This window comes from Ctenopharyngodon idella, chromosome 16, assembly GCF_019924925.1.
Source record: "Ctenopharyngodon idella isolate HZGC_01 chromosome 16, HZGC01, whole genome shotgun sequence".
In the NCBI taxonomy this organism is placed as follows: domain Eukaryota; kingdom Metazoa; phylum Chordata; class Actinopteri; order Cypriniformes; family Xenocyprididae; genus Ctenopharyngodon; species Ctenopharyngodon idella.
Window position 1 is genome coordinate 11,323,416 of NC_067235.1, and position 16,039 is coordinate 11,339,454.

At 36.3% G+C, this 16,039-nt stretch overlaps 1 protein-coding gene across 1 annotated transcript in view; it reads left to right on the forward strand.

Annotated features, from left to right (window-relative positions):
* The first annotated feature begins 4,354 nt into the window (after nucleotides 1-4,354).
* Nucleotides 4,355-16,039, forward strand: part of clcn1b (chloride channel, voltage-sensitive 1b) — a 40,625-nt gene continuing 28,940 nt past the window's right edge. Inside the window, exon 1 of the mRNA XM_051866524.1 lies at nucleotides 4,355-4,453. Within this exon, the coding sequence (XP_051722484.1) occupies nucleotides 4,376-4,453 (78 nt within the window). The 5' untranslated portion in view covers nucleotides 4,355-4,375. The remainder of the gene's footprint in view (nucleotides 4,454-16,039) is intronic.

A 16,039-nucleotide genomic window follows, 5' to 3' on the forward strand; every position in this document is an offset into this window, starting at 1 on the left:
ATTATTAAAATCTTGTTAACATTAGTTAATGCACTTTGAACTAACATGAACAAACAATGAACAACTGTATTTTCATTAACTAACGTTAACGAAGATTAGTAAATACAGTAACAAATGTATTGCTCATGGTTAGTTCATGTTAGTTAATACATTACAATAAGGTTCATTGGTTAAACATTAGTTAAAGTGTTACCATTAAAATCAGTAAATAACTGCACAATTGATTGAAATAAAACTGAAATTGCAATATAACTTAGGGTTATTATCAATTCAAAGGCTGCACTTTAATTAAAGAAGTATATAGTCTGTTGCAATGCGTGTATCAGAGTGAAGAGTGGCACTGTGTTACAAATGTGCAGTGTTTTAGCATCTCACAGCAGTGTTTTAGTATGAAACACATTATTTTTTAAAAATATTTTGAATTAGTTTTTGTATTACACTTTTTTCATTTTAGTTTTAGTAATTTTGATGTGTTTTTGTCATTTATTTAGTTTCTTTTAGTTGTTAGCAGTGTTGGGTGTAATTAATTGGGTGTAACTAATTACTATAATTTAATTACTTTTCCCTTGAAAAAGTAAAGTAAGGGATTACTCTTAATTTATGTAATTTAATTACAGTTACTTCTGATGTAACTGCATTAAATACCGTATAGACTATAGAACAAATCTACATAAAACAATAGTGTATTTAACATCAAAATGTAATATCTAATGTTAAAATGTATGTTTTTAATGTAACCTCCCTTTACACACTTTGGTCAGTTAAAAAATAATTTATGCAATTGTGTGTGTATATATATATATATATATTTTATTTATTTATTTATTTATTTTTTAATAAAAAGTGCAGTTTCGTGTCTATCCTTGTATAGTTCAACTGTTTAAGGTTGATATGGGATTTAGAAAGTAATTAGTAATAAGTAATCCAATACTTTTTAGAGAGAGTAATTAGTACAGTAATGTAATTACACTGTTGAAAATGTAATTAGTAGCTAGTAATTAATTACTTTTTTAGAGTAACTTACCCAACACTGGTTGTAGTCATTTTTATTTCAGTTTTAGTCATTTTAGTACATCAAATTAAAGGGGACATACTGTTTGAATAAAAATCTGACTTTTTTTCATGTTTAAGTGCTATAATCAGGTCCCCGATGCATCTACCAACCCAGAAAATGAAAAAAAGGACAACCCAGTCAGGGGCGCCTGCAAGATTTTATCTCAGGGCACGCACAGAACTAGCACCCTCTAAATTGTTGCATTGGTAAGAACGATTTAATGCTGTACAAATGGACTGATCGACTGTCTCTTTCCTGTTCCCCACTTAGAAAATCTGATGAATGTAACTGCACTCTGATGTGCTCGTGTAGATAGATGCTTCATGTTTTTTTTTTTTTTATATCTCTGAGCGGCTTTGTCCCAAAATGTGCATATTGTTTTTAGAGAAACATGTGATTAATGAAAAACGAAGCCTCACATTGTTTCCAGTCACGTGAATGCTTCACTTTTCATGTCAGAATGTTTGAACCAAGACCACTACTATATGGAAGTTTTATTTAAACATTGTAAATATATAAGCCTGTAGCCTATATTACATTATCATATGTTCTGTCATATAAACAGTATAAAAACAATAAAATAATAGTACAGTTTACTTGCCTCACACAACTCAGTTTGTATTATTAGTTTTATTATAATTATTGTTTTTGTTGATCCATTTTATTTATTGCCAAACTCAGGTTTATGGCTGCTGTAAATTTTACCTCCCACAAGATGGCACTGTTTTCGACACTCTTGATGCTTTGAAACCTTTCCCGAAACATTTAGAGAAAAGCTTCAAAGATTTAAGAGGCTTCATTTCTCCAGCCCTACTCAATAGTTTTAGGCCTTTTTGCAAATATTTCAGTCGAATTTAGCTGTTTTAGAGAGCGTTTACTCATTTTGAGCCTGTTTTTAAAGTAAACTAGCCAATCACATTTCTTTTCATCCATATCGCCCACGCCCACCCATGCGCACATACACCCATTTAACTTTACAACACACAAACGCACACCTTTATTTATTCTCATTCTCTCTTGCTCTCTTAAAGTCCCTGTAAAGTCAATTCTGAGAATTGTTTCTAAACACATAAATGTTACAAATGTATTGCTGAAACACATTACAAAGACTGTGAGTTGTGTAGTGCTGAATTGTGAAGTTAGAGCGTTAAACAGTTTTTCACCAATTCTCTGTTCAGGATTTTTTGGGCGGAGCTAAAACGGGGGTTCGATGACGCACTGGAGCCCCCGAGCACGGCCCCGCCTGACGCACCGAGCATGGCACCGCCCCTAACGCTACAGCTCGGTCTCCTTATTTAAATTTCATAAAACGATGATATGAAGAAGGGATGGACTGAACCCAATAACTTTGTTTTGGCAAGCCTTTCTCTGCAAGCATGTGAAAAGAATAGCCGCTCAGATTTCGCTCCCCTTGTGATGTAGGAACGGGATCTTATTATCGCCCCTTAATCTGCACGTTTTCACCCATGGTGCCATCATTTTGTTTTCACAAGAGAAAACCGTGTACCAGTTCTAAGGCCATGGAAAAAGTTCGAGCAAAGCATGCTAATTGTTCTGTCGTTGGCTGCACAGACGAGCACAGAACACTATTTAGAGTCTCGTTAGCTTGGATGGCCTGCAAGTTGACCCTGGCAAGCTCGATTGCTAAAAAAAGAAGCATTTCTGTCCAAGCGATATTTTTGAAAAAATATTAGACCATTCACAGCATTTTATAGCAATCATAAATGATAGCCTGGTGTGTATGGCTCTGTTTGACAAACAGGTACGCTATGTATATTGGTGGTTATACCGGTTTAGCACAAAAGATCAAAATTGAATCAACTCCACAGCAACTACATAAATTTATCCACTAACCATTCAGAAATGTCCAGACTTCTTTCCGAGTCTCTACATCAGTGTCTGACTCCGGTTTGAACAATGTAAGGCTGAACACCGTTACTGACAATCCTCAGTTTGGCTGTGTGAGATTCTCCAGCTTTGTTGTTGTTGTTGAGCAACTGAAGCGTGAGCTGTTAAAGCTCTGCCCTCTTCTGGAAAGGGGGCCGGGAGCAGCAGCTCATTTGCATTAAAAGGGACAGACAAAAAGGCGTGTTTTTGATCACACCAAAATAGTGGCAAATTTGACAAGCTATAATAAATGATCTGTGGGGTATTTTGAGCTGAAACTTCACAGACACATTCTGGGGACACCAGAAACTAATATTACATCTTGTGAAAAGGAGCATTATAGGTCCCCTTTAAACTAAATGAAAATGAGAAATGTTGCTTTGGCAACTAGCTGAAATAAAAACATTTTTAAATATTTTTCTCACCAACTCTCTATCTCTGTATGTGCAGTAAGTTTAACGTGCATTTTGGGTTCACTTTATACTTTTGCATAATTTCCAACATTTCTGTAGATAGAAGTTTACAGCATTTCACTAGTATTCCACCAAAATAAAAGCTTTAGGATTTGAATGTTTGAAAGCGAAGAATTCAAGACATAAATATTAGTATTGTCACGTGCAGTGTAAAATACAGTTATTATAATTGTCAAATATTTCTGTTGTAAATTACAAATGTTCTTTAAAATAATAAAATAATATTAAAAGAATACTATGTAAAGTTCCATTAAGTTAAAAAAAATACTACTAATAATATGCCATATATACATGCAGCCCATATATAAATAATTTAAAAATAAAAGCAATCAAAATAAAAAGCTTGCTAAAAAAGAGATTAAATATTTTATCTGTTTACTTGCATGTCATGTGACCATTAACCAACATCAGAGAGAACCATGAACATGCGGATGTGTCCTTAAATATTCAATATATATAGTAAATATTTTAAATATAGTAAATATTTTACATCTAAAGAGTTTGGCTGACATAAAAGTTTGGGAACCCCTGCCCTGGGGTATTGTCTGTAAACATTTCAGTCTCTAGAAGCCATCCAGAATGTCGAGGGAGTTGGCAGAGAGTTTACATATTCGTCAGCTTGTTAATCAGAGTCGTTGGTGAATCACAGCAAGAGTGTGTTGTATTTTAAGTCTGTGCGGGGCATCTGAGTTTCCTCGCTGCTGAATTAAATGCTCTTGTATTGAGTCACGTTGCTCCCCCCTACCGCCTTCCAAAACGCATACTCACTCATCATGTTACACGGGTGCCCCCGAGAGGGTGGTGTCCTGTCAAAAAACACCCATGCTTGCCAGAAGGAACGAAAACAAGAAGAGGTAGAAGCAAAACGGAAATCCAGTTGGGAGGGGTTCAGGCCTGCAGATAGATGGGGAGGCATGTTGCCGCTAGTAACGGCTGAGAGCGGGGATGTCGCTAATGTGAGATGAGGCGTGCGATTAGCCGTGTGTCGCGGCTAATAAAAGACAAGCAGATCTGGATTTGCATTATCTGTTTAACACAAGTACTCTTATTTGCGCTCATCTGTTTCAATCACTCTCTTCACCAGCTCTCTGTTTGAGTCTTGCTGTTTTTCTCTCACTGATGTTACTCATCCACTTATCTGTCTTTATAGTGATTTTTATCTGTTTTTTCTCTTGCCCTCTTTGATTGATCCTTCTTTTTCATCTATTTCCTGTATCCTGAAAGTGTTTATTCTAGGATTTGGATTATATGTTTACTATTGACCACAGAATGTGTTTGTGTAGATAAAATTGATTGTTCCCTAACAAGAATTTACCATGGTAACCGTAGATTCCTCCAGAATACTGCAGTTGTGAGTTATTAACATTGTAAAACTATTTAAAAAATCCCTAATATTTCCAGGTTTTCCAAGACTGGGTAATTGGGGAATTTCAAAAGTGTGTGGTTTACAGCACTGGAAAAGTAACGGAAATAAAATCTAAGAATAAAATCATTGAAACTTTGAAACTTTTCTGTCATTTGGGTCTTTTTTTATGAATTTGACAAACTTTTATCCAAAGCAAAACTTTTATCCATTTATAGTGGATTTAAAGAATATATTTTAGGTTTAGGTTTCCCATGGTCTTGGAAATATCGAGGAATGAATCATAATGAATTAAATTAATACAGTCTTAAAATTTCAAAAGTAAATGTCCATATTATTTTATATTTAATCTCTCTTTATTTAGTTATTTATTTTACACACCACTGAAAAAATCATAAATCCAGTGCTGAGAAAGTGTGGGAGCCCAGAATATAAGAAGCTCCCCGAACATAAGAAGCTTCCACAATAATTTTGATATTTTTATGATAATTATGGTGTATTTAAGGTATACATTTGACAAGGTTTCCATGGTTATTGAACACGTTAGGTAAAAAAAAAAAAAAAAAAAAAAAAAATGAAATTCTAAAATTGTGATTTCCTGGCCTGTTTTAAAAATAAATACAATATTTACCAATATTTACCAATTCTAGATTTACAGCACTGGAAAAGTAATGAAGATTAATTCAATCTAAGAATGAAATCATTGAAACTTTGAAACTTTTCTGTCATTCAGGTAATTTTTATGCATTTAACAAACTTTTATCCAAAGCAAAACTTTTATCTGTTTGTAGTGCGTTTAGGTTTCCCGTGGTCTTGGAAATATCGGGGAATTTATAATTTAATTAATATAATCTTAAAGGGTCAAAGAAAAGTCATGTAAATGTCCATATTATTTCTCCCAATCGGTCTGTTTAAAACATTAAAAAATATTACAACTTCATGGACATTTCAGTCTGATTTCTAAATATGCTTGACTGTGAAGTGATTTCAATCTCTGTAAAACAATTTTTAAAATCCTTATCCCATATTGTAGGATTGAAAAAGTTATGGAAACTTATAGCTCAAAATGATTGAGAACCCTGACTTTGTGCTACTAGTTTCCCTAAATGCAGTTCTAGCTAATACCAAATTTACTAAAACCAAGTATTAGACAGAAACTATGGTTACCATGGTAAAGTTTTGTAAGAGTTATGATTGTCTGCTTGTTTGTGATGTGTTTGCGTTCTCTGCACCTTCATGTGTGCTGTCGGTGCAGTGTTTTACAGGTAGGCCGACACTTTGACAGTTTGAGGATGGTGTGCATTAGTGTTCCAGAGTATCTAATTGAAGAATCACACGTCTCAGCATTTTTCTTGCATGTGTGTGTTGCAGGTCCTGTAACATAAGAGTGAGACAGCGTGTGTATCTCGCGCTTTGAGCAGGGTGGTGTGTGTGTGTAACTGAATAAACGGGTAAGAGTCGGTCAGTGTATGTGTTTCATATGCTGTAACACAGGAGTGAGACTGTGTGTGTTTATTTTTGGCTCAGTGCGAGCGTGTCGATGGCTGCCGATGCGTCGCAAAGGAAAGCTCTGAGATACCAGCAAACCCTGGTCAGTCACTGTCTTTCTGTGCCTCTTTCTCTCTCCCGTTGTTTTGTTGTCTTACGCCAAGGCGTTTCGCTGTCTTGCTGTTGGTGGGTGGCTTGCTGAGGTTTGTCGTGGTCAGGCTGGTCTGTTCTAACCTAGAAACGCTTGTCTGCCCAAAATATGACTCTTTAAATAATGGGTCTCAAAGTCTTTCACTTCACTAGCCTCGGCTTTAATTGATTTTCCATTCTATTCTTAGTGGCGACACACACATGGAGCTCACTGGGCTGTTCTAGCACAACTCATGAATAGGTATGAGAATTGTCGTAACCTGTGTCAACACCCTGCTGATTAAAGGCAATGTGTCTCGTAAACTTCCATTAGCGTCAATACTGTGGATTTGTGCTTCCTTATCAGATGTTTATTGGCAGAGAGCCATGCTTGTGTGTTCTACTTTCCACCTTTTTGCCTTTTTAATGCTTCTCTGCAATTTTATGATTACTTTAGGCAGCTTCCAGTTGGAACATATTCTGTCCAAAATCTGTTCACTGGATTTCTACAGGTCATTTGGGGTGGGAAAAGGTCTCAGGTTTCTGAAGATTCTGTAAAATATCTCGAATGCCCTTGAGGCTTATTTGCAATGTCGTAGACTTGCTTAACTAAGCAGATATGTGGACCAAACCTCGTGATTTGTGCGTATTCGTGCTAACCTACGCAGTACATCTCTGCTGCTATATGCTAGCAGAAACCTGAGCATGCAGGTTAAATATACGCCTTGCCCTCTCCGTTGAGCTGCTCTTGGTGGCTGCTATACAGTCAAGAGGAACGTATAGTCAGCTGGTCAGGTGCATTAAGCTGTTTGTTAGAGTTTGGTTCCATTGGACAGCTTATTAGGAAGGCCTAAAGGTTGTATTAAAGTAAAAGGAAATAGATTGAACACAAAAGGTCAAGTGTTAAAAGCAAGGGCGAGAGAATAGTCGTAAATTTGGTGTGTGAGAAAGTAAGACGAGGGGGCGAAAGAGTGTCAATTCTTTAGCTGTCAGTTTTGCACTGTCACAAGTCATTAAGTTCCCACACACAACCCTCCCCTCAACCTTCCATTTCTCCACCTGTCTTCCTCTCTTCTCTCGCTCGTGAGTTCCCACATCGATTTTCCTCTTCTGCCGTACAATATGGGAAGATCGCCAGAGCCGAGAGCTTTTTTTAACCTCTGTAAATTTTACGCATAAACGCATTACTGCCCCTGCCGTCCCCTTTCTGTCTGTTTCACACACGCAGGAGATTCCTGTAGGGAAGATGATCCAGTCAGAGAAAAACTTGATCAGTAGACCTATTCATAGGCTTTATGTGAATGTTTACCTCTGTATAATCAGATTTAATATGCTATTACTATGTTGCTGCTGGAAGAGTATTTTTTCCACCCAAGAAATTACAAGTGTGTGTGTAGTCGGATTTTGCCAACTCTAAGGGATAATTCCTAAAAAAAAAAAAAAATTCTGCTCATGCCATTCCAAAACTGTATGTTTTATTTCTCATGCAGAACACAAAAGAAGATATTTTTAAGAATGTTGGTAACCAAACAGTTTTGGTTACCATTGTATTGACTTACATTGTATGGACAAAAAAGATTAAGACATTTCTACAGAAAGAAAGAAAAAGAAAGAAAGAAAGAAAGAAAGAAAGAGAAAGAAAGAAAGAAAGAAAGAAAGAAAGTCACACAGTTTTGAAACATGAGTAAATAATGACAGAATTTAAAGTTTTTGGGTTAACTATCTCTTTAATTAGGGAATGAAGGGATAGTTCACCCAAAATGAAAATTCTATTATTCTTTACTCGTCCTAATGTCGTTGCAAATCTGTATGTCTTTCTTCTGTAGAACAGAAAAGACATTGGACCCCACCGTCCCCATTATGTTCATTATGTGGAAAACACTTTTCAGATACAGGTTTGGAACAAATGGGTGAGTAAATTATGACAGAGTTTTCATTTTTTTATGTAAAAATTAAGAACTACTGAGCAACTAAAGGGAAATTGTGATGGAAAAGAAATTTGAGATTGAAGGAAAATTATTTCAATACTTTAGCGTTTGTGTTAACCCGAGAATCTTTGCGTTCACTCGCTAAGCTTTTACATTCAATTTTGTGAAGGAAATGAGGTGGGAGGAAAAGCTATATTTCAAAACTGTTACATTTCCCTGAGAAACTTTGCATTCTCTTGCAAAACTTTTGCGTTTTCTCACTAAAGTGTTGTGTTCCTCCAGAAACTCGAAAAAACCCCACTCTCTCGAAAAACATTTGTGTTCTCTTGCAAATCTACTGCGTTTCCCTGAGAAACTTTGCATTCACTTGCAAAACAGTCCCCTTCTCTCGCAAAACTATTGTTTCCTTGAGAAATTTTGCATTTACTCGCAAAACAGTCCCCTTCTCTTGCAAAACATTTGCGTTTCCCTGAGAAACTTTGCGTTTACTCGCAAAACAGTCCCCTTCTCTCGTAAAACTATCGTGTTTTCCTAAGAAACTTTGCGTTTATTCGCAAAACAGTCCCCTTCTCTCGCAAAACATTTGCGTTTCCCTGAGAAACTTTGCGTTCACTCACAAAACAGTCCCCTCTCTCGCAAAACTGTTGAGTTTCCTTGAAACTTTGCGTTCACTCGCAAAACAGTCCCCTACTCTCGCAAAACATTTGCGTTTCCCTGAGAAACTTTGCGTTCACTTGCAAAACAGTCCCTTCTCTCGTAAAACATTTGCGTTTCCTTGAGAAACTTTGCGTTCGCTCGCAAAACAGTCACATTCTCCCTCAAAACATTTGCGTTTCCCTGAGAAACTTTGCGTTCACTCGCAAAACAGTCCCTTCTCTCGTAAAACTATCGTGTTTTCCTAAGAAACTTTGCGTTTATTCGCAAAACAGTCCTCTTCTCTCACAAAACATTTACGTTTCCCTGAGAAACTTTGCGTTCACTCACAAAACAGTCCCCTCTCTCGCAAAACTATTGTTTCTTTTGAGAAACTTTGCGTTCACTCGCAAAACAGTCCCTTCTTGCAAAACATTTGCGTTTCCCTGAGAAACTTTGCGTTTACTCGCAAAACAGTCCCCTTCTCTCGCAAAACTGTTGAGTTTCCTTGAAACTTTGCGTTCACTCGCAAAACAGTCCCCTACTCTCGCAAAACATTTGCGTTTCCCTGAGAAACTTTGCGTTCACTTGCAAAACAGTCCCTTCTCTCGTAAAACATTTGCGTTTCCTTGAGAAACTTTGCGTTCGCTCGCAAAACAGTCGCATTCTCCCTCAAAACCTTTGCGTTTCCCTGAGAAACTTTGCGTTCACTTGCAAAACAGTCCCTTCTTGCAAAACTGTCGCGTTTCCCTGAGAAACTTTGCAATCGCTCACAAAACAGTCCCCTCTCTCGCAAAACTGTCGCGTTTCCTTGAGAAACTTTGCGTGCACTCGCAAAACAGTCCCTTTGCGTTTCCCTGGGAAACTTTGCGTTTACTCACAAAACAGTCCCCTTCTCTCGCAAAACTATCGCGTTTCCCTGAGAAACTTTGCGTTCACTCACAAAACAGTCCCCTTCTCTTGCAAAACATTTTGCGTTTCCCTGAGAAACTTTGCGTTCACTTGCAAAACAGTCCCTTCTCTCGTAAAACATTTGCGTTTCCTTGAGAAACTTTGCGTTCACTCGCAAAACAGTCCCCTTCTCTTGCAAAACATTTTGCGTTTCCCTGAGAAACTTTGCGTTCACTTGCAAAACAGTCCCCTACTCTCGCAAAACATTTGCATTTGCTTGAGAAACTTTGCGGTATCTCGTAAAAAAACATTTGTTTTCTTGCGAAATTATTGCGTTTCCCTGAGAAACTTTGCGTTCGCTCACAAAACAGTTTCATTCTTCTGAAAACCTTTTGCGTTTTCACACTAAAGTATTGTGTTCTCCTCAGAAACTTTGCGGCGTCTTGTAAAACATTTGTATTCTCTCACAAAACTATTGCGTTTCCGAGAACATTTGCATTCTCTCGCAAAACTGTTGCATTTCACTGATAAACTGAAATATAACTTTTCCTCCTACCTCATTTCCATCACAAAAGTGAACGCAAAAGTTTAGCAAGAGAATGCAAAAGGAGTGAAATATAATTTTCCTCCCATCTCTTTTTTTCCACCATCACCATGTCCCTTTAGGGGCTCTGTACTGAACAGTTTCTGTGAGGGTCAGGTTTAGAGTTGGAGGATGGAAAATATAATTTGCTTGGCGTAAAAGAGAAGTAGTGAATGGAAAGTTTCCATTACGATGGAAAAACTAATGCTTGTATGAACTAATGTTCTTAGATGATTGGTGTATTCGTTTACAGCAGTGTTTGCTTATAGTACTAATGTTAACAGCACTACGTGTTGTTTTTAATGGTCACAGTTATGTGATTTCACTTCCAGGTCACACAGCTGCTGATGACCTCTTCTTTAGCACAGAGGCCTCTGGGAGTCTGACTGCTGAATGACAGCAATGAACAGACTGAGAGTGAAATGGTGAGAGTAGAGGAAGTGTGCAGGAGATAAAAGGGTTGTTGTGTTTGAACTTTCACTTCATTATTGGGCAGAAATGCAAATAATAATGTTTTGATGATGAATTAGCATATTCCCGAGGTTCTGAGAATTGCAGGCTACAGACTTGTGCAATATCTAAATCCAAACAAGTTTTTTAACCAACTTCTTTTGCTTAAGGTTTTGTGAACTCTTTTTCTTGGTAGCACTTTTTAATTGTTGATAATTAATAAACGCTTAACTGAGCAGTAGTTCAAATACTTTCTAAAAAGGGACATGTTGTGTGAAAATACACATGAAAAGCTTAATTTCTTGTTGTCAAAATATCGATATTTCGAAATGTATCGATCCTGAAATATCTGAAATGGTTCCAATACTCCTTTTCTGCAGTATCGATATACCAATACCAGCTGCGCGTTCTCACTCTCCCTTATGAAGGCGAATTGACACACACCTGCCTCCTCTCACTCACTCGTCTCATTCGTTCCGGTTAAGTAGTGCTTGTATTGCGCATAATTTTTGTTATTCCCGCAGGTTTCAAGCTCACACCAAAAGCTGGCGCACCACTGATCTGTATAAGTGGCACTCTAAAAACAGCTTGCGAGTACCAAATTTACTTATTTTTTTGTGGCTTAGTTATTGCGCTTAAACGGTCAAATACAAAATACCCATCGTGCCGAGTATTCAGGTGAATACAGTCAGTTTTGGAACGCAAATAGTTGAGAGAAAACACATGTTGTATAACTATATTGGATCCTTGCACAAGCTCTTAAAGTGACAGCAGCCTAATAAACCTGCTGCCATCTGTCCTCTTAATCAAAGAACAAAAGACAGAATCACTCGCTGCTCATGACTGAATAACTTTTGTAACTTTAATTGTAAACATTAATCTGTATTTAATTTTACAATGAAAACTATCTAGTGTTATTTTACATTTGATTACTTTAATTTCTGTAGTATTTTTTTTTTTACCTGAATTCTAATGGTAGACCCACCTGGAAAAAAAAAAAGAAAAAAAAAAAGCCATGTCTATTTCATTTGTCTTTTTATTCTAGTGTATTTATTTGTGCTATTGTTTGCAGTTTGTTTATTTGTTCTTATTTTTTTACTGACGGTTTACCTGTCTTTTTTTGTAAATGTAGTTCAACAATTCAAATAAAGCCTCCCTGTGTTACAAAATTACCCATATTATTTAAAAATTATGATATGATAACTTTTCTGTATGGTGGTATATATGGCAGTTTTCCCCGTGGTATCAAATATCTGTTTTTCAAGATATCGTATCGAAGTTGGACAATCCAGTATCGTGACAACACTACTGTTCAGAATAATATAGGCTTGCATAGCCAGATTTTTGACCATCGACATAAAGTTTTGTCCACTTTTTTATGTGCTGTTTTTAAGGGTGGGTAACTTGTTGATAGGCCGTCTTAAACTTGCACAGTACTGTCTGCTTTACAGAAAACACACACAAATAGATGTGCCTGAATGTGTGTAAGTTCATAATCAGAATTTCTAACTGTCCAAAAGTAATAAAACTGATTATTTTAATGACAAATCCAAATATGCAATTCTGTGCAATTTTTTTTCTTCTAATATCTTTCTGATTCAGTACCTTGGCTGGTAACCTGACAAGTTTTGGCAAATTCAGTCATTATTTCTTCATCAAAAGCACTTATAATCTGAACCCAGTACCTTGTAAACATGAATTTGTTTCCAGAGGGACTGGCAAAACTTTACATCTTAAATCGCCCAGTTAGATTAGAGCAGTCCATGTTAATGAAAGGACAGTGTAGAGGTGAAAGGCAATGCTGGGGATGTCACTTTGATGAGCAGCATAAAACCGCACACATCAATCAACACTATTAATGCAGGTTTAACTGAATTCAGCTTAAGCACAGATGACAACAAATGAAATGACGCAGAAAACGCTTCCACATCCAGATACCTGCAGTGGACTGACCGTCAGACAGGATTAGGAAACCACAGTCCTGTGAATTAACAGCTGCTGACAGCCCACTGTCAACCACAGTCTGTAAATGAATGTGCTCTGCATTATGGGTAATGTGGTTTACTTGTGTGTTAACCTACAGGACACCTCCTATAAGGCAGATACAGTTACTAATATTTGAATATTTTGTGAAGGTGAAAAGGAGAAGGAAAGGAGGAACCGAGGTACATAGCAGACGAAATAAAAGGAAGATAGGAACATACTGACAGGAAAAAGAGCAAGATGATAAGGGAGCCCATCAACACTTTTGAGACTGTTCTGAATTTTGATCAGATTCTGGTGAGGTTAAACATTATTATATTTCTTTTAACTTTTTCTCGGCGTAAACATTTTGGTACCAAAATATTTGTTACCAAATACTGTATGGTATTTCATTAACAGGGACTAATGGATGTTGATAATGTTCTATTTCCTATCTCTTAAATGGAAACTTGGGATGAGGGTTAATCTATATTCTAGCAGTGTCACAGTTAAATTACTTTTTTTGTTGTGTTTTTCTTGGAAGTTTCAGTTGAAGTTTCTGCTTAAAGAAAAAAACAGCAATACATATGTGTATATATATGTGGTAACACTTTACAATAAGGTTCATTAGTTAACATTAGTTAACTACGTTAGTTAACGTGAACTAATAATGAACTGCACTTCTACAGCATTTATTAATCTTTGTTAATGTTAATTTCAACATTTACTAATACATTATTAAAATCTTGTTAACATTAGTTAATGCACTGTGAACTAACAATGAACAACTGTATTTTAATTAACTAACGTTAACGAAGATTAGTAAATACAGTAACAAATGTATTACTCATGGTTAGTTCATGTTAGTTAATGCATTAACTAATGTTTAACTAATGAACCTTATTGTAAAGTGCTACCATATGTGTATGTATTAGGGGTGTAACGACACCCTCATCACGATTCGATAATATCACAATACTAAACTCACGATACGATATTTTTGCAAAACCCCAAGACATATGGTAAAAGGTTAACAAAAAATTAACTTGATTAAAATGCTAAATCTGGTATTACATTGGGGGTGGAAATGAATATTGGACTTGGTGCTGGTAACCCAATGCACAGGACAATGGTGACACCAGAATAAAAATATTCATGATTCTAACGCTGAAACAAAGATTTATTTTAGATGAATATGTTTGCACTCTGTCACTGACCAGATATATTTAAAATAATGTAGGCCACTTTTTACTGGTAACAGAAGACATTTGGTATTTTCAGGACCCACAAATATTCGCCCATTGCATTATTATACATTATATTATACATTATATACAGTAGTTTAATGTAGTAAAACTCTGTAAACTGAATTTTTTCTTACACAGTAATTTCATTTTGGGTGAACTATACACAATACATATTGTTGCATTTTTATATTGAAAAATATTGTGACACAATATATTGTTACACCCCTAATATGTATAAGTTCAGTTGCTCATTATGTTAACTAATACCAAATTTAAATATATAAACATTAAATTATAGTAATTAACCTTATTACTAATTAATATGAATGTAATTCTATTAATATACCAATAATATGTGTTATTAAGTTTATGTGTGTTTGCATTGGCGCCGATCCTGTGGACGCGGAAAGACATTTTAACCAATCAAGAAATTGATTCAGTTGATACTATAATAATATCATATTGCCGAAACTGATTTGACAAACTTTCCAGTGCGTATTTGTGCTTGCAATCTGCTGGAGAACATCAAATGTTTCTTTTTACAATGTGCTTTTGCAGTGGTGAGCAATGTAGCCAATCACAAACACCAAGAGGTGTTTAATTTAGTCAGAATCCATTTGCCGCGTTTTTCCAGAGCTGAGTTCTGCATTTTCGCAGACAAAGTGTAGACATAATGTAAGTAAGAGATTTATTGTGCAGTGTAGACAACTTTATTGATTATAACGGAACTTTCTGAGATTGTGATTAACTGAGATGAGTGCCAGCTTTTTAGTGATTATTAAGGGAGCACGTTTTTGAGTATTTGGCTGTATTTGGTTGGTAATGTATTTGCACATTTGAAAATTTCCAATACAAAAAAATAGAAGACGTACGTGGGTTTCTCATTGCGTGGGTGGGGGGGGGGATGGGTTTGGGTATGAAGTGTGGGCTTCCACCGCCAGAAACGTAAATCAGTGCCTATGTGTGTGTTTGTGTTAATTATTATTTAGAGAAAGATATGACCAGTCTGTCTTGATCTCCTGATCAGTCTGTCAGTGAATGGATCAGATTGTATTATTATACTTACACACACACTTATACACACACTGACCAGCATAACTGTGTTTTAATTAACTCTCAAAGTCACTTTGTCCTTCAATGCTTACGTCTGTTAGCAACTTTCACTCTCTCTGCTCTGTCTGTCTTCCTGTCTTTGTTCCTCTCTCTTGTTTTTGGGGGGGTTTTTTTGGTCTCGAATCCTATTATGTGGTTAAATTCAAATAGTTTCATTGATTTCAGTTGTTTGGCGAAGACACCGTCTGATCTTTCAGAACTGAGCTGTGAGTTTTGTCAGGCCCAATGAGTTTTAGGCCACGGTTGTAAAGTTAAGCCTTCACTGTGAAAATCAGTTAGAGGAATGAGGAAAACAGGTGTTTGAGAGAGAAAGAGAGTGAGAGAGAATATGTTGTCCTAAAGTAAATGTTTTTCTGTTGCGGGACAGTCTCTCGCACGCTGTCATCCTGTATCAGTGTACTGATTTCAGAAAATTGAAGAGGCAATGATAGAGTCAGCCTTGGGTCTTCTCAATATATGACGCAAACTCTAGTATCTTATCACGGTAATGTAATGGATGAGAGAGGAATTAAAAGACAAAGTTTGTAAAATATTTTGTTCAGCATACTTATTCTGTCAGGTTTTTTCACTCTCAGGGTTTTTGTTAAAATCATCGGTTGTTCGAGGGTGTGTGTGTGTGTGTGTGTGAATTCAAGTGTAGTGTATAAATGCTGCTGTATAGCTGGATGTCTCATAGTGTGATATGCTCTGTGGAAGAATGTAAAATCTCTATACAGTATGTTCAGGACTGCAGCTACACAAGAGGTGGGTTTGCATTAGTCTCTATTATGGATGCATGTCATAGAGCACATTTTGAAAGTATTACTAATAAGAATGAAAGTGAACAAGAAAGCTTAAT